General features: G+C 37.8%; 1 protein-coding gene and 1 long non-coding RNA gene across 3 annotated transcripts; one reads left to right on the forward strand and one right to left on the reverse strand.

The window, feature by feature from the left end:
• Positions 1 to 523: 523 nt before the first annotated feature.
• Positions 524 to 2,864, forward strand: LOC145038683 (uncharacterized). The gene is made up of 3 exons (XR_013679493.1): positions 524 to 909; positions 1,223 to 1,305; positions 2,770 to 2,864. It is a non-coding gene; the product is annotated as an uncharacterized LOC145038683 (long non-coding RNA).
• Positions 2,865 to 5,311: 2,447 nt separating this feature from the next.
• LOC145042375 (agamous-like MADS-box protein AGL27) lies at positions 5,312 to 8,877 on the reverse strand. 2 transcript variants are annotated; one of them, XM_078990773.1, is made up of 7 exons: positions 8,548 to 8,877; positions 7,031 to 7,112; positions 6,823 to 6,884; positions 6,566 to 6,665; positions 6,297 to 6,338; positions 6,098 to 6,139; positions 5,312 to 5,735 (listed from the first exon to the last, which is right to left on the reverse strand). In XM_078990773.1, exons 1-7 carry the CDS (start codon positions 8,736 to 8,738, stop codon positions 5,616 to 5,618), a joined length of 639 nt encoding a protein of 212 aa, XP_078846899.1. In that variant the 5' UTR covers positions 8,739 to 8,877; the 3' UTR covers positions 5,312 to 5,615. The 2 variants fall into 2 exon arrangements, with proteins under 2 accessions (XP_078846899.1, XP_078846900.1); XM_078990774.1 differs by lacking the exon at positions 8,548 to 8,877 and adding an exon at positions 8,020 to 8,146.
• Positions 8,878 to 23,033: the final 14,156 nt, after the last annotated feature.

Consider the following 23,033-nt stretch of genomic DNA (forward strand, 5'->3'; position numbering starts at 1 on the left):
CTTGATTTTTAAGATTGTTTTATTGGTTGAATTTGCATTGATTTTCAGAAAAGTAATTATAAAGAATTTATTATAGGTTGATTTTTAATAAAAGCGTTCATAGGGTATCTAAGGGGTGTTTTAGGTAGACTTTTAATAAAAGTGTTCATAGGATGTCTAAGGAGTGTCTTAATAGCATCACCCTACTTTTATTATTATTCATTATAACCTAATCAAAAAACCATTATTATTTAATAATTACAATTTTCTTATTAACTTCATTAATATTAATAACTTTAAATTTGTTTTTTAATTAAGATAAATAACAATAATACTATTATTTTTAGAATATAATAATATAAATAATATTATAAAAAAATAAAGTTCTACAGAAATTTTCATTAACATAATATCATTGATAGTATAAATAATATTATAAGAAAAATAAATTAGAAACAAACCTTCATCGTTTTTTTTTTTTTAAATATTACATAACAAAAATCCGAGACAAAAATAAACAACTAATCATCTATGATCATAAAGATCTTTCCGTAGGTCTGAGTCGTTTATAAAATTCTAGATGCGACTTATACATAGTTTGTCATTCGGCTATGGACGGGTCTTTGTGGAGGATCCATAATTTTGAAATAGGCGGCATCGAGTACTCTCCTTCTAATTGTACCATCACATAGTGATCAGTGTAAACAAGTGCAAATGTAAGGACACGATGATTTTGAAACTCATTAGGACCTCTCCATAGAGGGAAAAAGGTTACAGAGCCCACTGTGGTTAAAAACTAGACGATCAAACCAAACTTGTTGGCTATCAGGATACCTATCTCAAGCAGAAGCATATAGTGTTTGGGTGGTGTTGCCCTATCTTTCATGAAGAAAGACAATGAATCAAGTACTTTGCAACACTCGGTTCCCGGTACGTATTTTAAATTTGAGTAATTGCATGTTTCACACTTGGACTCAACGAGTTTGAGGCCTAACTCGTCGAGTAGACTGGATATTGGACGCAAGTTTTAAGTAATCTACTCGACGGGTCGGGAGCCCGACTCGACGAGTAGGATTGCATGGATGAAACCCTAATATTTAGGGTTTTACACCCTATTTAAACACATTATCTCGTCCCACTTCAGCCTCCATTGCGTCTTACAGTCCAGAAAATCCCTAACTCGAAACTCTAAAGTAATTGGAGTGTTCTTGATCCATTTTTGGGTGTTTATGCTTGTTTGAAGCTTGAAGAAAGAAGTGGTAGCTTGGTGGTTCCAGAAGAAGCAAGTAGATCCTGAGATGTTGCTTCATTACCAACCCATTCAAGGTAAAAAACTTCAAACTTGACCATCTATTTTTTAGATATCTAGTTAGGGTTCATTTATACCTTTTCTAGGCTTTAGTAGAGCCAACTTCGGGGTTTTGTGGTTCTAAAGGGGTGGAACTGCAGATCTGGAACCATTGGGGGTTCCCATGGCATAAAGGTGCCAACTTTATGGCCATGGGAGTCCCATGCAACATATAAACCTCATTTTAGAGCCTTTTTGAGCCAAAAACCCCATGCATGAACGTCAGTTTGTTGCTTTACGTGTAAAATGAACCCTAGGAAGTCATATTCGTGTTTTGGGTGCATTAAGACCAGCTGAAATCAACTAAATAGTTTTGGACATAGAGGAACTCGGTGAGTCGCTTAAGTGACTAGGCGAGTCAGGCCGTATTTTTCCCCAACCCCCTTTTGATATCAAGGGGTGTGTTGAGTTGGAAGAAGACTCAGCCGATTGGGTTCATAATAAACTTGAAGATCAACGTACTCGACGAGTTCAAGGATGAACTCGGCGAGTCCAAGGCAATATCCCAACCATATGAAGATGAACTCGACGAGTTCAAGGATGAACTCAGCAAGTCAAGGAATAAACACCTTAGCTCGGATGAAGAAGAACTCGACGAGTTCGAGGATGAACTCGGTGAGTCAGTTGTAAAAGGTCCTGACTTGGTTTAAAGGAGAACTCGGCTAACTCTTGTAAGGCTCGGCGAGTAGGGCCAAAGTCTTGGCATTTTCATGATTTTGGTACTTGACGAGTTGTGGGGCCAAGTCGGCAAGTTGAGTCAATTGGATGTTGACTTTGACCTAGCTTTGACTTTAACCATGGTGTTGACCTTGACTTTGACTTTGACCTAAGTTGACCAGGAAATGGCAATTAAGAAAGATTGTTGTGTGTAGGACCTGAGAGGGGTTGATTCTGGCAGCAAGGACAGTTCAGACACTTTACGACATCAAGGTGAGTTACCTTCTAGTAGAAGTGGGTCGAAGGCACTAATGCCGACCCACTAGTAGTTGGCTATAGTTGAGACGATTGTCTTTGTGATAATTGTCTGGTTTGCTACTACCTGATATGTTTATGTGCTAGCAAGATATGTTATATGTGATATGGTAGTAGGAGAGGAGTAGTCCTCGGGTTTGGTTGTTAGGACCGAATGGTAGGTCAGGCACCCTAGATATGCCTGGCAGTATGTTTATGCTATGTTTTGTGTGGTAGTAGTAAGGGTGAAATGGTCCCCGGAGCCGGTTGGAATAAACCGGAGGGTAGGTCAGCACCCAAGAACTGCTTGACATGGGTAGGTCGGGCACCCCAGAATCACCTAGCATGGTAGGTCAGCACCCCATAACTGCTTGACATGGGTAGGTCGGTCACCCCAGAATTATCCGACAGTATGTTTGTTGTATGGTATGTGGTATGATTTGGGAACTCACTAGGCTTTGTGCTTACGGTTTTTTCAGTTTTGGTTTCAGGTACCTCTTCGTCGAAGGGGAAGGATCTGACACGGTAGCAGCGCATCGCACACACATGATTCCGCATTTTGAGATCCATGGGATTGTACTCTGACATTATTACTATTGATGATACGATTTTTGAGATTTGTGATTATGGTTTTATGGATTGATATGATATTGATGATATTTTTAAGTAAACTGTTTTATGAGTAACATAATTAAAAACAAATTTTTTTAGCCTTGAAAATCGGGATGTTACAAGTTGGTATTAGAGCATTGGTTTGAGGGATTCGGACACACCTTCGGGGGTGTTTGGACTCAAATCGAGGGCTTGAAAGATTTTTAAAAGGAAATAAGTTTTTTTTCTAAAAGTTAAAGTAAATAGTTTTTGAGAAAGAACAAGGTGTGTGACATGTGCAACCGGTCGAGCTCAAGTAAGTTTTCCCCAAGATACCCATACATTTTATGATACAATATGATTATGAGAACTGCATGCTAGATTAGGGCTAATGATCTAGGAAGGATGCCTTTATGCTTATTGTATGTGAATGAGAACTGTATGCTATATTAGGGCTAAGGATCTAGGAAGATGCTTGATATGCCTGTTGTATGTGCTTACTAAGCTGCATGATAGTACTAAGTAGTCAGTGATATGATAGCCTGGATAGGATATGCATGGTTCGGGTTACTTAATGACCGAATGTTGCTTGCTTTGTGCTAATAGGAGTCCTAGTTATCTTTAATTAACTAGTAAACGAATACGTTAAGTTACATATTGCGAGGACTAAATAATTTCAGAAGGTTAGGTTTAGCCCTATTTCGCAGCTCTTGTTTGAATCTAGCCATTGTAGGGAGAGACCTCTCATTCGAAGAATTATCTGGTCTTAGTCCTATGTAATAGTATTCGCGAGCTAGTTAAGAAGAGATGACAGAGACTTCTTATGCAGCTGATGGCGGAGAGTGGGTTGGAGAGTTACCCTAGGGTAAGCCTAGGATGAGATTAGTGCAACGAGCAGTAATAGTAGAATGGACTTGGTGAGGTCAAAGCAACCCTTGAGGAAAGTATGGATAGATGATAAATGTATTATGGGCCCGTACTACTGAAGGTAGAGGATCCGTACTCGAGTTAAGGAATGTCGAGACAAAACCAAGGAACTTGTAGAATGTATGAGATCTCTTGAGGTTATATATGATCCTGACGATTATGTGTTTTGTTTCAGAATGGTGATGATTACGCGTCACGGAGCAGGAGGGTCGGGATCAGGATTAGGTTCAGGTTCGGGATCCGATCCAGTTGATGAGAAATTGTGCGAGTTCTTCGCGTCAGAGATCACGAGAGGCATCCTTAAGGTGACCCCAGTGATTTTCAGGTCAATCAAGGAGGAGATTATCGAGTTGATGGAAGATCACCTCAGGGCATTGAGGAGCGACATGTCATCCATCCAGTCAGGGTTGTGCGCAACTTCTTTAGGTAGTCGGAAGCATGTAAGTAGAAGGGAGAGTCGCGATCAACTGACTCTCCATCATTCTTGTTCTTGTTGTTATTAGAGGCATCATCGTCGGGCATGATGGATGATTAGGGTTTTTGTTTTTCTGGATCTGATGCTCTGATACGATATACAAATAGGTACAATACACATATTACAAGCAAAAGGAAAAAGCTAAAAATAAGGGCTATACAAGTAAGCAATATATATGATTGAGAGAAGATCAAGGGAATGACAGATGGATTCCAATAAATAATAATAGTATTCCCTCATTTTTATTGTTTTGATCCAAGAAAACATCTTTTGAGTTATATAGTAAATATCAATCGGAGGCTTCTTATGAAAGGTTTACAACCCGGAATAGGAGATGTAAGATAAGGAACTAAAGTTATCAGCAAATTTAACTTGGTCTTTATAACTATTAGAATCGGACACAAGATTTGGAGTTTTTTTGGAACTGGAACCGGTTACACCCAACACATCCCGAAATTGGTACCATTACCCGCTTTTTAAAAATATCAAATTTTCAATCATGCAAACTAATCACACAACCAAAAATGTACCATCCCAAGTAGATCAAATCTTTGACTAAAGAAAATTGTCCCAAGTACATCCACAATTGTTTATAGAGCTTAATTTTTTTTACCATAAATATGAATTTTTCAATTCTAACTCAGTTGATAATTATTCCTAAATATGATTGTCCTAATTTTCTCAATTACATGTTCTAGGTTCTGTTTCTATAAGATGCAACATGGCTTGCCATAATAATCAAGTGAAGCTAGCTTCATATGCACTACATGAAGTAATTACTTAAACCGTAAAGAAACTTAAAATTGACAATTTGTTGGTTTAATTGCTTTGAGACAAAAGTTAACAATTAAAAATTTACTAAAGATATAATCGTAAATTCTAATTCGTTCTTGAGGCACAACATAATCAAAGCATACATCAAATTTAGAATTACAGTTTGAGAGTGGGATGAAGAAGAAGAAGTGCCTGCTAAAGACGTGTTATCGGCTGAAGAAACATTGTCGAAGGAGGATGAAGCGTTGCCCGCTATAGAAGCAGCATCAAAAATAATTGTGAAGCCGCGTATACAGTAATAATAACCCAATGGACCAATGGGAATAACATAGAATACTTCAATGTTAAGCCCTTAATCACAGTTCACTGAGTCTCTATAAACTATTTGACCCATTTAACAGAACTAACCCCATATTTCACACTACCTACTAAAAAAAGACACGCATGCAGGATAGACTCCACAAGGCCAATGAGCCCAATACTTCTAATTGGATTATTGACTTATTAAATTCGCCATTCTAAAGATCAAACTGTTTCTGGAAGCAATTAAAGTTAGTAAGTCTGAGAAGTTTAGGGATTAAAAAGGGAGAGTGTGAGAAGACGTCGGAGCGAATTCATCTCGTTAGTGGCAAGGTCGTTATGCCCCCCAACCTCATCAACCCCTGCAACTATATGCTCCACTGATGCAATCTGTAAGTCAAACATCCATGCTAATCTTTTATAATAGTTTCACTTGAAATCATATGTTTATACAGAAAAACATTTCGACATATATACTAACGTACACCCTTCCAACACAAATTGTATGCAGCAAGACATGGACTTAATTTGGGCAATCGTTCTTTCAAAAACTAGAATACATGAAGATTAACAAGGAAATGAGATAAAAGGAAATATACAAACGAGAAAGATCTAACAATTTTGGCTATAGTTAAAAGATTTTAAATGATACTAGGCATCATGGTAAGAAAATAAATGATTAATTTCTCCCCTTTAATGGTAAAAATAAATAAATGTTGCAATTTACAAGGGAAACCGAGTTAGAGACTTACCTGCTTCGCTGTTTCTTCCTTATCTTTTCTTAACTTCCTTTCCTGCTCAACAAACATAAATTCGGGGTTTTATAATGGATGGATGGATGGATATGCATATGATCTTCGTGTGAGTTGTGACATTCAATTATTTATGAAGCTAGCTATGTGACGAACATTTGAATTTCTCTATGAAAAAATCAAAGTAATTGAAGCTTACCTCTTCTTGGAGAGTGGATATGTAGTCCATCATTAACTGTGTCTGCGTCAACCATTAATAATACACGTACATAGTTTAAGCTAGAGTTGATGGAAAAACTTTCTTTGAAATCAGAACTTCACATTAAAAGTACATGAATCACAAATTCAACCCTACAACTTTAACATAACATCAAAGAGAATCACAATATAGACTAAAACATGGAACGTATTAAAAAAGTTAACAATCTAGCTAGGAATTAAAGTGAGTTACTAATTAAGACGAATCACCTTTCTTGATCGTGTTTGCACAAGAGCATCATGAAGTTCTTCCTCTAGTTGTGTCATGTCACTCAGAGAGCGCTCTTCGGTATTATTCTCTTCAACAAGCCTGTGCAAAAAGCTGGCATTCCTTAATCCATAATGTGAAACTAATTCCCATATATGCAGTATATCATTATAATCTCAATTTCCATTAGTTAGTTGACCTTTTTTCACGTGTGTGTCTGTGTGTGTATGGTTACACCCAAGAATCATGTTTGTTTTACCTGTCTACCTCCTGTAGAAGCTCTTTACATGTTCTGAATTTTGTGCACTGCAATGGAAGTTCCTGTAGTGCGTCTCATTATTAAGTCACTAATTCAGTGTTGTATGTATATATATATATATATATATATATATATATATATATATATATATATATATATATATGGTGTTAAACACAATGAAGGCGTTGTAGCTCATTTAGAAGCTTACTAAATCTTGGTCATCTCCTTCAATGGTCCCACTTTGTGGTTCAAGGCGACTTTTCTCATACCTAGCAAGAAGATGTGCCATACTGGAGGAGCATGCATAGTTAGAGAACATTTAAATTGGATGATCATATGTATAACTTTGAACAGAAGGCAACTATTTTAGAAATATGATATATTTAATTGTAATAATTTCAAAATCCAAAAAGGACACCATGCTTCTAGTATAGTGCTTTTACCCATTTTCCATTACTATGTGTGATCAATCATGTGACTTTGCTTATTTGCTTATACTGAACCAAGAAAGAGATGCAACAAACCAATTTCATAGGACCTAATACCTTTTTATTTTTATTTTTAATTGTTATGATAAAAAACAAAACACAAGGTTTGTCCGATTTTTTTGGGTAGTCTAAGTGTCTCCCAAAAAGGCAAAAACCCTAGGAGCTTTTAGGAGCAATTTAAAAAACTTAGGTGAAGGACAAAAGCTATAGTAGGAGCTTTTATTTAGAAAGCATGACTTGCAAAGTAGAAGTCTTATACAAGTGAATTTTTTTAAATGTTTTTCTTTTTCTCTTTCTCTTGATTTCTATGAATTTAAAATCGCGAGGCACAATAATAAATTAAGTAAATGGGCTTCGTTACATAACATGTGCTTATTGTGGAGCTCTTTTAGTCAAATAAGCTTGTCAATGCTAAACAAGCTATTGTGAGGGCTTTTTCATATTTTACTTGTAAATTTACAAGGTTATTATTATATGGAGCTTTTTCATAATTGTAATAATGTTTAATTAAATTACAAAAACTTTTCAATAGGGTACATTGGTAGAACCCATAAATAAGCCTTTGTTACTATAGAGATACTTCAAAGTTTTTAGTTTTGTAGGGCTGGTGCTTATTAATTTGGCATAAAAAACTTTTTAGAAAAGTTTTCTATTATGTATGCTCTTGTAATGAGAATATATATATAGTTTAAGCTTTTTGGTTGCTTACTTGTCGTCTAGGTGGCAAAAGGAAATTGAGGAAGTTCGCATGATAGATATACTCTTAACTTCGGAGACAGGAAAAAATCTTAAGGGTAGCACACCGGATTGTATCCACTTCTATAATGACTATGATTTTCCTGAATTACTGAAAGTATGTAAAATCTTTACAAATTTACTTTTTTCACGTCCATATGCACAAATATATAAATAACCAAAATAGCTAGTAATACAATAAACAATTCAAGAACTGGTGTAGTCGTTACTATATCATGACAGAAATGGAAATGAGGAAGGAAGCAAGGTTAAAAAGAAATGACAAACACCCGAAAGAAAAACAAAAACCGAATCAACAGAATTTCGCCTAAAGAGAGATTATATATATATATATATATATATATATATATATATATAGAGAGAGAGAGAGAGAGAGAGAGAGGTGATACGCATGTATAGAGAAAAGGGAGCAAGAGCACATATATACGAACAAATTTTCAAAACTCAGGCCGAAGAAAAACAGTGAAACAGTGAAAGTCACCTGTTAGTAGCGCTGCTGCAGAATTCATAGAGTTTGCCGGGGGCGGAGAATACGATGAGGGCGACATCCGCATCGCAGAGCAAGGAAAGATGTCGTGCTTTCTTTATTAATCCCGTCCTCCGCTTCGAAAACGTCACTGACCTGCTACTCTTATTTTCGATCCGCTTAATTTCGAGCTTTCTCCGCCCCATTGATACTGATTATCTCTCCGGCCGACGATGAATCTTGTAGCTAGACCTAACACTATATCTCTCCGGGTGTCTCTCTCTCTAGATATTTTTATATGCCTTTGCTCGATGCCCTAGATAGGCCTTATTATTGTAAATTTGTTTTTTACTGGTTTTTTTGAACGGCACCTGTAAATTGTTGTTGAAGATCGTACGACTTCTACTTTTAATAATCACGTGGATCGTACGGCTTATACTTTTAATAATACTCTTTTGTCGTTTAATGTCGGCAAGCCAATGAAAGCAAAATAACATTAAGAGTAACCTCTCGAAAATACCCGTTATCCGAATTACCTGTTCGGTTTTTTCGGATATCGGGTATCGGGTAAATGTTGTCGGGTATTTGGGTAACCCAATTTTTTTGGGGTTAAGTAAATGGTAGGTGTTTGCGGTTTCGGATATACCCGATTACCCGAAAATTTGTTAAACAGATAAAGATGGCCCAATATTTATTATTCTTATATGAGTTAATTATCCGATTTCCAAAAAGCCAAAACTCCAAATCCCAGCTCCTTGCCTCCCTCGTTCTATTTTCTCGTCAAAAACCCTCGCAAGTCACATCGCATCTTCGTTCATCACCGATCAACTCCAGCCAGCAGCCAGTCGACCCCGCCTCCTCCCCGGTCGTCCCCGCCTCGTCACCGGTCTTGGTCGTCGCCCGTCGCTCGTCACAGCCTCGCAGCGTCGCAGACATCCTTGCCAGTCGTCACCTCCAGGATATTTGGAATTCAAAGTTTGAAGTTCAAACTTGCCTTGAATGTAAGTGATAACTACCAATTTCTTTTATTTTACAGTTAAATTTTGTGATTTCGTCCCTTTACTTGAAGTTGTATCAACCTAGAAGCTTCTGTACAAAAACATGGGAGAAAGAATAATTGGTGGACGATTTTTTTTAGCTGGAGAAAGCCAAAGTTCATGGGGACAAAACTCGTGTCTACAATCTTTTTCATATAACAAATGTAGACATCTAACACAAGCATCCATTAATCGAAGATTATTCCATGTGATGTTATAAGACAATGCATTATACACTAATGTATTCAGCATTGATGCAATCCTTCTATGTTGCTCTAGTGTAAATGGAACCTACACCACAAATACCAAATTACAAATACCAAATTCATAAATACAAACTAACATATTAGTAATTTAGGTGCCATTAAAAAATTAAAAAAAAAAATCAGGTAATACCCGAATTACCCTTACCCGACCCGTTACCCGAATTACCCAAACTCGAATTACCCGAATTTAAATTGGGTAGGGTGATGAGTAAATTTTTTTATATGGAAAACCCGAATTACTCGGAATTTTTTTATCCAATCAACACCTCTGATTAAGAGGGCAAGGGTGTTTGGCATTGTTAGGCTGGACGAGTAGCTTGGTGAGTTCGGTGCATATCAGGCCGATCTCTTGCTTTGTCAAGCTCGGCTCGGTATCTCGGTGAGTAAATGTTAAGTTTGAACATGTGGAGCGGACCAATGGTGTGGCTGGTAATGGCTATTTTTATTTATTTATTATTTTTTTAAACCTATTATAAATACTACAACCATTAATCATTTTAACTCATCAAAATCAATTTACAACTCATATACACTCTCTCAAATTGTTGTCTTCGTCATCTTCATCGAGCATGTTTGGTGCGTTGCTTGAAACGAGCATAAAGGTCATTCAGGAGGCGGAATAGATGATCGATCAACTACAACAAGAAAATGCAGAGAATGCACGTTGAAGGAATAGAAGATACATCCAAAGAATTCGTAAGTCGGGTAATGAACGACTTATGCAAGATTACTTTGTGAATGTCACCACAAGGATATTATTTTCGTCGCTGTTTCCGTATGCATAAATCTATGTTTTGGTGTATCGTCAACGACGTCACTGCAGCGTGTCCATTTTTTTAACAACGTCGAGATGCTAGAGATATAGTTGGTTTTACTCCTATACAATAATGCAACGCAACACTTCGTCAATTAGTGTATGCCACTTGCCCTGATACACTATACGAGAACCTTAGAATGTCCGGATGTACTGCACAAACTAGCATTCACAAATTTTGCAAGTATGTCATGAGATTATATGATCCACGATATCTGCGCAAACCTACTTGTAGTGACATCCAACAATTGTATATTCATCACTCAAATGTGCACGACTTTTCCGGAATGTTTAGAAGCTTAGATTACCTCCACTAGGCATGGGGTTGTTATCCGAATGTCCATAAAGGGCAATACACACGAGGTGATCATGGTTATCCAACCGTTATACTTGAATTAGTGGCCACGCAGGATATGTGGATATGACATATTGGCTCAACTAGTTCCCTCAATGACTGTAATGTCCCAAAAACCAAAGTAAAAATTTTCATTTTAAAGCAAAAATCCATAAATCCACAAGTTACCAAACATTATTTACAAATCATAATAAGTCAAAATATCAAATCAAAGTATTAATCAACATAAAATGCAGCATGATGTGTATAATCACGCCTTCGCTTTCCATCGCTCGTCAGAAGTACTTGAAATATTAAAATTCAAACTGTAAGCCACAGCTTAGTGAGCTTTCCAAAATACCCCATAACACAAAGAAATACAGATACAATACTGTTGGATAAGGTGTCTAAGTCCATAACTTATTTGGTATATACTTGACCCGACCGGCATGGTCCATTTGGGTTGCATCTCATCCAAACTATTATGGATAATTTTGTGAGAGTTATACACATATGTTTATTAATATATAACAAATGAGTTATAATATATTAATATGAAGTTACGTTATTTAATTAGTTTTAATCTTAAATTAATTATGAATTAATTTAGAGAGTAAAAGGAAGACTAATTAGATTATGGGCTATTTGTTTTATATAGTGTGGGCTAATACTCATTTGTTAATGGGCTAGGCTTATGTGGAAGTCCATGGATGATCCATGGAGCTTTTAACCCATGGATCCTTGGAAAGGAAAAGACATGGGTTATTAAGGTTTCACCATAACCATGCACACTATATAAGCATGCTTATGGAGCATGAAATGGAGCCTAAGAGAAAACTAGTGAACTAGTGTGTGTGTGTGTGCTTGTGTGTGGCCGATTTTATACAAGGGTGTATACTCTCTCAAAGTTTTCCAAGAGTTTGTGGTGTTTGTGATTCCATTTGAGGCATTTACACTATTGGTGCTTGGCCCTCAAACTCCTTAGAACCAAACTCACCAAAAGGTATGTAATCTCTTCTAACTCTTTTATGTTGAAATGTTCCCCATGTCATGTTAGATAGGTTATAAACCTTGGAAAATTATTATTTTGCATGTATTTAGACAAACATAGATCCAAGGTTTATTAGGGTTGCATGCACACTTAGGAAGTGTTAGATTGCTCAAAACCCAACAGTTGTATCAGAGCCTAGGCTTGCTTGTTTGATACTTGATGCAAAATAGTGATAAAAGTCGAAATCGTTGTTGTCTGCATGATGGACTCGCCGAGTCCATTGGAGGGACTCAACGAGTCCAAGGCAAACTTCAACCTACTCGGCGAGTAAGTTCATGCACTCGACGAGTAGGATCGAAAGAAGTGCAGTTTTTCGACTTTTGCTGGTGGAAATGGACTAGAAACATTACCCTAAACTGTTTTGGTGTTATAAAACTTATTTTAGTTGGTGTAATGGTTGTTCTAATCCATTTACAATAGCATATATCAAAATTCCATGATTTTGTGTGTTCATATAATTCTTGAATTTTTGATGATCATGTTCGTGTTCTTATGAATTTAGAAAATGATAGGAATTATTTGCTGAATTGTTTAGAATTAATTCTTGATCATTTATGTGTTTTAATGGAGTCCATAATTTGTCCTCAAGTTATGGATTTCCAAAGGTCACTCTTATTTAACACACACTTAAAACACATAAGTTACATGAAAATAAAGAGTCTTCATTTTCATGAACCTTTAATTCATAAGTTATGAAATGAAGAGTTTTGCAAAGTTACAAAACTTGCCCTCAAGTTTTGGAATTTGTAAAGTTTCACACACTTTAATAAACTTTAATTCCAACCCTTAGAGTTTTAATAGTTAAAATTCAACCCTTATACTATTTATAACATTAATGGTTAATTATTATATATATATATATATATATATATATATATATATATATATATATATATATATATATATATATATATATATATGTATAAGAATAAGTTGTTTTACCGTTAGTAGGCCTCATTCACGAAGCCGGTCTATAAGGTGGGTATAAGGTTGTTGCTTATAAAATGGCGACTTAATGGGTGTATACTCTCACCCACCGCTTGCTTGATCGGTGGAGGGTCGTTAGCCGAACGGGTAGAACAATGACTTTAAATCCTCATTAAAAGTATAATGAATATTATAAAGTAACTAAACTCTTTTAATTCCCAATCTTAGTTATTTTAGGAAAATGTGAACATGGTGCTAGTCCATAGAATTCACACTTTGTACCTTACCAAGTCGTTGGTGGAGCGTGTGTGGTTAACCGGCACACTAACTAGGACTAGTAAGGATCACGAAGGGTGACTTAATGTTTGTCATAGATCAATGGAGCGTGTGTGGTTAACCGGCACATTGATTAGGTGATAATATTAAGGGTACCAAGTGAATTAGCATGGTTATTCACACCTTGTTTTGTGATCCTCGGCATCCCAGTCACAAAACTTGAAGGGCACAATCGAGATTGAAACATGCCATTGAAAAGTTCAATGAATCTCAAAAGAATCTAGGAATTTCAAATCCAATTAAACCTAATAAATCCTTTCGTTTTCATGGTGGAAATTGGTGAATCGTCATTCACCTACCTTTCAAATATATTATTACTTAGATTACGGCATCCCTCTTCTAAGTGTAATATATTGTGATTGGATCCTAGCCTTAATATTACATTTGGGTGTCTTATTAAGGATCCTAAATATCTAATCTAAACATACTTTCTTCTTTCAGATGTCTTCCAACACTAATGCTTCAGGCACTAACCCAACTGGTTCTTTCTCTCTCATGAATCTTTGTGGGAGGGTCATCTTTGATGGTTCCAACTTCATGGATTGGATTAGGAACATCAGGATGGTTACTCGTTATGAGGACAAGGAAGATGTCCTCGGTAAGGAGTTAAAAGAACTTGATGAGTCTACTGCTACTCCTGAGGAGATCGCTGAATTCAGGACTCATGAGAGAGATGCTACTAAGGTGGCATGTATCATGATGGCCACGATGACAGCCGAGCTCCAAAAGTCGTATGAAGATTTCTACCCTTTTGAGATGCACCAAGACCTGATGGAAAGATACCATCAGAGTGCTCGTCAGGAGCGGTATGAAATAATCTCCTTCATAATAACTACCCGCATGAAGGACGGTGAATCCGTCACGGGCCACATGCAAAAGATGCAAAGGTATGTGGACCGTTTGCTGAAGCTGAATGTTAACATCCCCGAGGAGTTGGCAATTGACATCATTTTGCACTCCTTTCCTTCTTGTTATGACCATTTTTGAATGACATATCATATGAACAAGGAGGAAGTTACCCTCAGCAAGCTTCAAGGACTCTTGAAGACCGCAGAATCCGGTCTTAAGGGTAAAGCGGTTGTTACCTCTACTACTCCTACTCCAACATCTACCCCTGTTTTAGCTATTGGACAAGGCAAAGGGAAGAAGAGGAAGCACCCTTCGAAGGGTACCAAGGGAAAGTCTCTTGAAGGCTCCTCATCAAAGACCAAGAGCGGTTCTGCCACTCCTTCTGCCATTCCCAAGGATGCTGAATGCTTTTATTGCCATGAAAAGGCACACTGGAAGCGAAACTGCCCTAAGTACTTGTAGGATCTAAAGGATGGGAAAGTGAAACCCACCCATGCAGGTATTTACACTATATTGTCTAATTACTCAACATATTCTAACTCTTAGGTGCTTGATACAGGATGTGGTATTCACATATGTTCTGATTTGCAGGGCCTAAGAAGAAGTGAGGATGTGGAGCACGGGAAGATAAACTTAATCATGGGGAATAGGAAGGCTTCACCTGTTTCCAAGATTGGAGTTTATACTTTGTTGCTTAATAATGAGTTAAAATTAGATTTGAATAAATGTGTGTACTCGTCTGATATGGCGAGGAATATTATTTCTTTTCATGCTTTGTACAAACAAGGTTTTACCTTTTCGTTTGATAATGAATGTGGTGGTATTAATGCTTTCTTTAAAAATGTGTTTTATTTTAAAGCATTACCTTGTGATGGTGTGTATGAAACTGTGTCGATTGTAGACAACTTAGGAAATAATGTGTTGTATATTGATTCTTCTACTAGCCTAGATAAAGCATCATTGTGGCATTGTCGTCTTGGACATGTAAACAAGAAACGCATAGGCCAACTCCAAAAGAGTGGAGTCTTGGAATCATTTGACCTTAAATCGGATGATAATTGTGAATCTTGTCTACTTGGAAAGATTACAAAATCACCCTTCACTGGAACTTGTGAGAGGGGTGATGGTTTGTTGGACCTAATACATACTGATGTATGTGGGGCATTCAAAACCGTCACAAGGGATGCTAATCGGTATTATGTGACTTTTATTGATGATTTTAGTAGATATGGGTATGTCTACCTAATCAAACATAAGTCAGAAACCTTTGAAAGGTTTAAGGAATTCAAACAGGAAGTAGAAAATCAATTGGGCAGGAACATTAAGATGCTTCGATCCGATCGAGGTGGTGAGTATCTTAGTACCGAGTTCCTTGACTATCTTAAGGAGTGTGGGATTGTCTCACAATTGACTCCTCCCAGGACACCACAGCTGAATGGTGTAGCTGAGAGGCGTAATCGAACCTTGTTGGACATGGTTCGCTCTATGATGAGTCGAGTTTCGTTACCAATCTCTTTTTGGGGGTATGCCTTAGAGACTGCCGCCCATATCCTTAATCTAGTCCCTACAAAGAAGGTTACCAAAACACCTCATGAGATGTGGACTGGGAAGGTTCCCAATTTGGACCACATCAAAATTTGGGGTTGCGAAGCTTTCGTGAGGCGTGAAACTCATGATAAGCTTGAACCCCGAAGTGAAAGGTGTATTTTCATCGGCTACCCACAGAAATCCTTCGGTTACCTATTCTACAGACCCAGTGAGAATGTGGTCTTTGTAGCACGAAGAGGGATCTTTCGCGAGAAAGAATTTATAAGCCAAGGAGACAGTGGGAGGCAGATTGATCTTGAAGAAATTCAAGAATCAATTGGTGAAGGAACCTCAGACACTAGCAATCAACCTGAGGAGGAAACTCCTGTTGATCCAGCTGACGAGTTTGTACCTCCAAGGCGTTCTACACGGGTTAGGAACACACCTTTGTTTTACTATGGTTTTCATATTACTACGGAAGGTGATACGTTCATCAGTGATAGTACACTGGTAAATTTGGATGAACCTAGCAGTGTAAAGGAAGCCATGGCAGGCCCTGAGTCTGCTAAATGGAAGGAGGCTATGGACAACGAGATACAGTCCATGTATGACAATCAAGTTTGGAACTTGGTTGACAATGTACCATGCCGTAAAACAGTCGGGTGCAAATGGATCTTCAAGAAGAAGACCAACATGGAAGGAAAAGTGCATACTTATAAGGCTCGACTGGTTGCGAAGGGTTTTACTCAAACTCAAGGTATTGATTATGATGAAACCTTCTCGCCGGTAGCAAAGATTAAGTCTATTAGGTTTATGTTAGCCATTGCAGCATTTCATGATTATGAAATATGGCAAATAGATGTCAAAACCGCTTTGCTTAACGGAAAGTTGGCTGAGGATGTGTACATGAATCAGCCAGAGGGTTTTGTAAGTGCAGAGTACCCTAATAGAGCATGCAAGCTTGAGAAATCCATTTATGGATTAAAACAAGCATCTCGTAGCTGGAATCTTTGTTTTGATGAGAAGGTAAAAGAGTTTGGCTTCTCGAGAAGCGAAGATGAGTCTTGCATGTATGTCAGAGCTAGTGGGAGTATAGTTAGCTTCTTGGTACTGTATGTGGATGACATACTACTCATAGGAAATGACATCCCAACCTTGCAGGAGGTTAAGTCCTGGCTTGGGAAGTGCTTTGCTATGAAGGACCTAGGGGAGGCTACCTATATCCTAGGGATAAGGATATTAAGAGAAAGGAGTAGAAGACTAATTGGACTTAGTTAGAGTACCTACTTGGACAAGGTGTTGAAAAGGTTCAACATGGAGAATTCCAAGAAAGGAGATTTACCGATCCAAAGCAATACCAAACTGAGTAAGACTCAGAGTCCGAGTACAGAGGCAGAGATAGCTGAGATGAGCCAATTACCGTATGCTTCCGCAGTTGGCTCGATCATGTATGCTATGACTTATACCCGTCCTGATGTGGCATTTGCTTTGAGCATGGTCAGCAGGTATCAGGGGAACCCTGGCAAGGCTCATTGGACAGCGGTAAAGAACATTCTCAAGTACCTGCAGAGGACTAAGGATTGGATCCTTACCCTTGGTGGCAGTGATGACTTGAGAGTATTAGGGTATAGTGATGCTGGTTTTCAGACTGATAGGGATAATTTCCGCTCTCAGTCGGGCTGGATCTTTACCTTAAATGGAGGGGCAATTTCTTGGAAGAGTTCCAAGCAGGAGACGGTGGCTGATTCGACTTGTGAATCAGAGTATATAGCAGCGAAGGAGGCGATATGGCTAAAGAACTTCATCGGAGACCCTGGAGTTGTACCAGCTATTAAGGAACCTATAGAGATTTTATGTGACAACAATGGTGCGGTTACCTTAGCCAAGGAACCAAGAGATCATGGCAGATCCCGACACATTGACAGAAAATATCACTTCATAAGACATAAGATTGAAGAAGGACTCCTTGTGACAAGGAGGATACCGTCGGATGAGAATCCTGCAGATCCCCTTACGAAGGGACTGACGAGGGTTAAGCATTTTCAGCATGCAAGACGCATCGGGCTGAGGGACGATATTAGTTTTACAGATTAGATAGTTTTCCTAAAACTTGTAACATGTAATCGACGTTTGATGATGAATAAAATTTGTGATTTATTTATGAGTAAAGTGTTACTATCATTGTCAATTATTTACTATTGTTTCAGTTTTGCATGTTTTGACTTCCAGAATAATTAATTTATTCAAACCTCCACAATCGATCATACGTCGGAAGTAGGTATGAATCAAGATTGTCATGAATTGGGTTTGTAGATGCCTTAAAGGTGTTTAGACATGGCAATGGTTGCTGCAACATTCATGAGTACTCATAAGTTATGAGTATTGGTATAAACCCACGCTCGCTTGTATCACTTCATGGAATTTATCTCGAGTGATCGTGAGACGATAACATCATATAAATCTTCAAACCTAGAGATATGAGTTGTTACCTATGAGTTGGTTGTGCATTGATTGCACGTAAACACATCAGTAACTTGATGTTATAAAACGTGCCTTTGTGTACAATTCAATAAGTAGTAGAACAAGCATATCAGTCGAAGTTTATCTGTTCCTTCTAGAAATAGAAGCGATATCTGGGCCCCTCGATGATTTTGTGTTGACCCATGTACCAGGCCTGGTCAGAACTAAACCGATGTGTTCAGTGAAGTTCTTCGTCAAACAAATCGGAAAATCGAGAAACAACTGCTAGACAATAAGCAAGACATAGTTCCATGTGTTTGTCCGGCTGATATCATGAGAACAGAGGATTATGTGATCACTTATCTAAAATGGCGCTTCATAGTTCAACAGAGTCTTCATAGTTCGAGGGAGTTTTCGAGAGCTACGATTGCTGGTTGGTTTCTGAAGTTATAGGCAAATACAGTTATTAGACTTATCCAAGTGGGAGTCTGTTGGATAAGGTGTCTAAGTCCATAACTTATTTGGTATATACTTGACCCGACCGGCATGGTCCATTTGGGTTGCATCTCATCCAAACTATTATGGATAATTTTGTGAGAGTTATACACATATGTTTATTAATATATAACAAATGAGTTATAATATATTAATATGAACTTACGTTATTTAATTAGTTTTAATCTTAAATTAATTATGAATTAATTTAGAGAGTAAAAGGAAGACTAATTAGATTATGGGCTATTTGTTTTATATAGTGTGGGCTAATACTCATTTGTTAATGGGCTAGGCTTATGTGGAAGTCCATGGATGATCCATGGAGCTTTTAACCCATGGATCCTTGGAAAGGAAAAGACATGGGTTATTAGGGTTTCACCATAACCATGCACACTATATAAGGATGCTTATGGAGCATGAAATGGAGCCTAAGAGAAAACTAGTGAACTAGTGTGTGTGTGTGTGCTTGTGTGTGGCCGATTTTATACAAGGGTGTATACTCTCTCAAAGTTTTCCAAGAGTTTGTGGTGTTTGTGATTCCATTTGAGGCATTCACACTATTGGTGCTTGGCCCTCGAACTCCTTAGAACCAAACTCACCAAAAGGTATGTAATCTCTTCTAACTCTTTTATGTTGAAATGTTCCCCATGTCATGTTAGATAGGTTATAAACCTTGGAAAATTATTATTTTGCATGTATTTAGACAAACATAGATCCAAGGTTTATTAGGGTTGCATGCACACTTAGGAAGTGTTAGATTGCTCAAAACCCAACAGATACAAGCATGCATACAGGGCTTGTTGCTCCTTAACCTCAACCCAATCATACCGGGTTTGTTGGTTTACAGCACAGAGCAGTAAAACCTCAACCCAACCGTCTAGGGTTTCTTCGCACATGGCCTCAACCCAACAATACAGGTTTGTTGGCACATGACCTCAACCTCACCATACCAGGTATGTTGACTTCCAGTCTCAACCAAACCATATCGGGTTTATTGGCACGTTGCCTCAACCCAACTGTAACAGCCCAAATTTCCCATAAAATTTTTCATTTTAAAAATCCAAAAGATATAAAATTCCAAACACATTTGTTTTCAAAATCCATAACATCATATCTATTATCATAAAACTAGAGTGTCTCAAATGAAATTCCAGAGAGAGCATGCCACGCCATCACATCGGGCTCTTACACTTAGATCCTGAAGTACCTGAAACAACCAACAAACTGTAAACTAATGCTTAGTGAGTTCCCCAGAGCATACCCCACACAAACGACATAATCACATAACCCATATTAGTTATATCAGCTACATATATCACATAAGTCGTGCATACAAACATATAAGGATGTCATGGAAACCCTCCAAGGTCTTACACCGAGTGTGACATCCCCATTTTCACGGCCAGAAAAGACCGATTTTGTTTATGCTTTATAAAAATCAGAGTATCTCTTTTAATAAAAATGTTGCGGAATTTTTTCCCAGTAAAACATGATAAATACGTTATCAAAGCATTTCTGAAGAAAAGTATTTTTATTCATTTTAAAACATTTGGGATGTCATTGTCAATACAGAAACATAAGTATAAACAGAACTTACATTTTTTATCACTAGTGATTTATATCTCCTTAATCTCTCAGTGTAATGTGACTTCATATCAACATCTGTGATATAAATAAACTAAGTGGGTCAAGTTAGGAAACCTGGTGAGTACATAGGGTTTTCAACCCACAATAACTAAGTTTATTAACTTTATCAAACCGAACAAACCCGATTACCCGTTCCCATTATCCTCACTTTACGTCCCTAAAACATCTAACACAAGGGACCTAGTCTAAGGGACTTTCATCGATGTGACAACACATGCTTTGGGGGTTCCTCAACAATTCATGTCAAATAAGGCAACCATGTGGGGGATGGAGTACTGCTGGTTAGCACACAGTTCAAATAAACACCTACAGGTTGCGAGCCTGCTAGCATTCCACTGGATTGTCTAGAATAGTTTGTGGTCCTCATCTATACTCCGCTAGATGACTGGATCATTAATAACATCTATATTGAGGCCTATCATTATTTTATTTGGTCACATAGCAAATATTACATCTACCCATGTTTTACCCAACACGTTTTGTAGATATAAAATACATATACAGTTTAAATCATTTAAACCGTGTATAAAAATATTTCACCCAGCATAGACATCAAGTATTCAGACAATATGCACACATAGCACGTAATTTATATTAAATACTTCATATCTATGTGTAAGATGAAAGAGACCATGCACTCACTTAAAAATGTGGTGATTTCGAACTCAGACAGCGCTTCGTTTCTTAAAAATAATTTCATTCGACGAAACCTAGTATTATTACCACTAGAGTTTAGTATATTATTCGTCGAGACTAATTAATAGTCTAGCTATTATTACTATTATATAAGCGTTAAATAATACTTATATAACACATAATAATAGCCGAGATACTTATTATAAGTTCCTAATGATGTTACTATAATTAAATAAAAGCTATATTAAAAATAATGTAGGCGTAGCTCACTTACAGCGGGTTTTATAGAAAATCGAGCTTTGCTTGGAGCAGCGTTCCTGAGACGAACATCTCTTCTTCTCGGAGCCATCGAGCACTCCGGGGCTTCCGCCTCGTGCTAGGGAGGTTCCTTAGGCTTTTCGGGGGTTTCGGGGCTAGAGAGAGGTTCAAGAGAGAGTAAAGAGAAGAAAGAATGGGAAATATGTGAAGAAAATGAAGGTGGGAGAGGTTATATTTATAGGGTGAAAATGGCTGAACTTGGTGCCACATGTCACCATCTAGTGGCAAGACTTGATGAGAAAGCAATGGTCAAGATTGTGTCACATCACCCATTTTCGCACAACATACTTCCGACTTCTAAAATCCGTAACTTTCACATACGACCTCCGTTTTTTACGTTCTTTATATCCACACGTAGGTAAAAATAAGATCTACAACTTTATTTTTGACTCTGTCGGCTAATTCTCGACCGATCTTAAATTTAACAGTACGAGGAGATTATACTGTCAAATGTCCGCGTAAAATTCATAACTTCTACATACGGACTCTGTTTTCATCTGTCTTTTTACCGTTGAATTCCTATTAATGATATCTTCAATTCTCATTTAGGTCGCGTAGGCCAAAAACCGCTCGATCTAAAATTCGAGTTTTGGGCTGTGCACTGCTAAGCCAAATCTTAGAAAATTCATAACTTCCTCATACGAAGTCAGATTTGGGCGTTCTTTTTTTTTGTATGTTATCGGATTAGAGTATACTAAAACTTTTGTTTAGATTTATAAGGCTAAAAAGTCCTTCATCGTAAATTCACTATTTACGTCTCCCGGTGTCGTGCCGGTTTTGCCGTAAAACTTCGACAAACCTTAACTTCTTCGTTGTAACTCGGATTTCAACGTTCTTTATATGTACGGAACCCTTGAGACGTATTCTACAACTTGGTTAAGATTATTTATTCTAAATAATCTTTTTTCAAAAATTCGTTTTCGACCCTTATTATCTCTAAATTGACTAGCCCAGATCTACGAGCGTTACACCGGGTGTCATGGGAATCCCCACATGGTCTTAGCCCATTGCCATGGAAACCCCCACATGGTCTTAAAACAAATAAGGAAACCATGGAAATACACTGGTGTCATGGGAACCCCCACATGGTCCTAGCCTGGAATGTCATGGGAACCCCCACATTTTCTGATATCCAACTGCCTCGGGAACCCCTCGAGGTCTTCCATGCAAATATCACGGAGATTGCTAGCATATATCATGTATCACATAACAACTAGTATATCACATATCACATAATGGGTCAGATTTGGTGCCTTCGATGCATTGGTATGGTGAGAAGACTCACCTCTCAAGAAATGTTGAAACGGTAAAAATCGAATCCCAAATCACAACTTTGAACTCAACCGCCTACAACCACCTTGCAACTAACTTCAAAAAACCCCGAATTAATAAAGATGCCCTTAAATTCAAACTTGGTCAACCCTGGTCCAAGTCAAAGTCAACAGTCAAGGTCAACAAATGTTGACCTAACTCGTCGAGTGCACTTGCTGACTCGTCGAGTTCCTTCAGTTCTCATCAAAACCGGGAAAAACTATAGTCAATGTGCCAAGTTATTATAGTAACTCGTCGAGTTTGAATAGTGTCCAGAATATTGGGGAAACCGCAGGCCAACTTGCCGAGTTGGAAATGCAACTCGTCGATTTTTCCTAGTCTTAACTCATTCAGCCACTTTCTAAGCGAGTCCAACTCTCCGAACCATAGATCTGATCCCCTAGGGCTGAGATACCACGTAAAGTTGCTGACTTTACGTCTATGCATGGTCTTAAGGGGTTGAAATGCTCAATCCTGGCTTATTAAGGGATTT

This window comes from Lactuca saligna, chromosome 4 (assembly GCF_052625555.1).
Source record: "Lactuca saligna cultivar CGN05327 chromosome 4, ASM5262555v1, whole genome shotgun sequence".
NCBI lineage: Eukaryota > Viridiplantae > Streptophyta > Magnoliopsida > Asterales > Asteraceae > Lactuca > Lactuca saligna.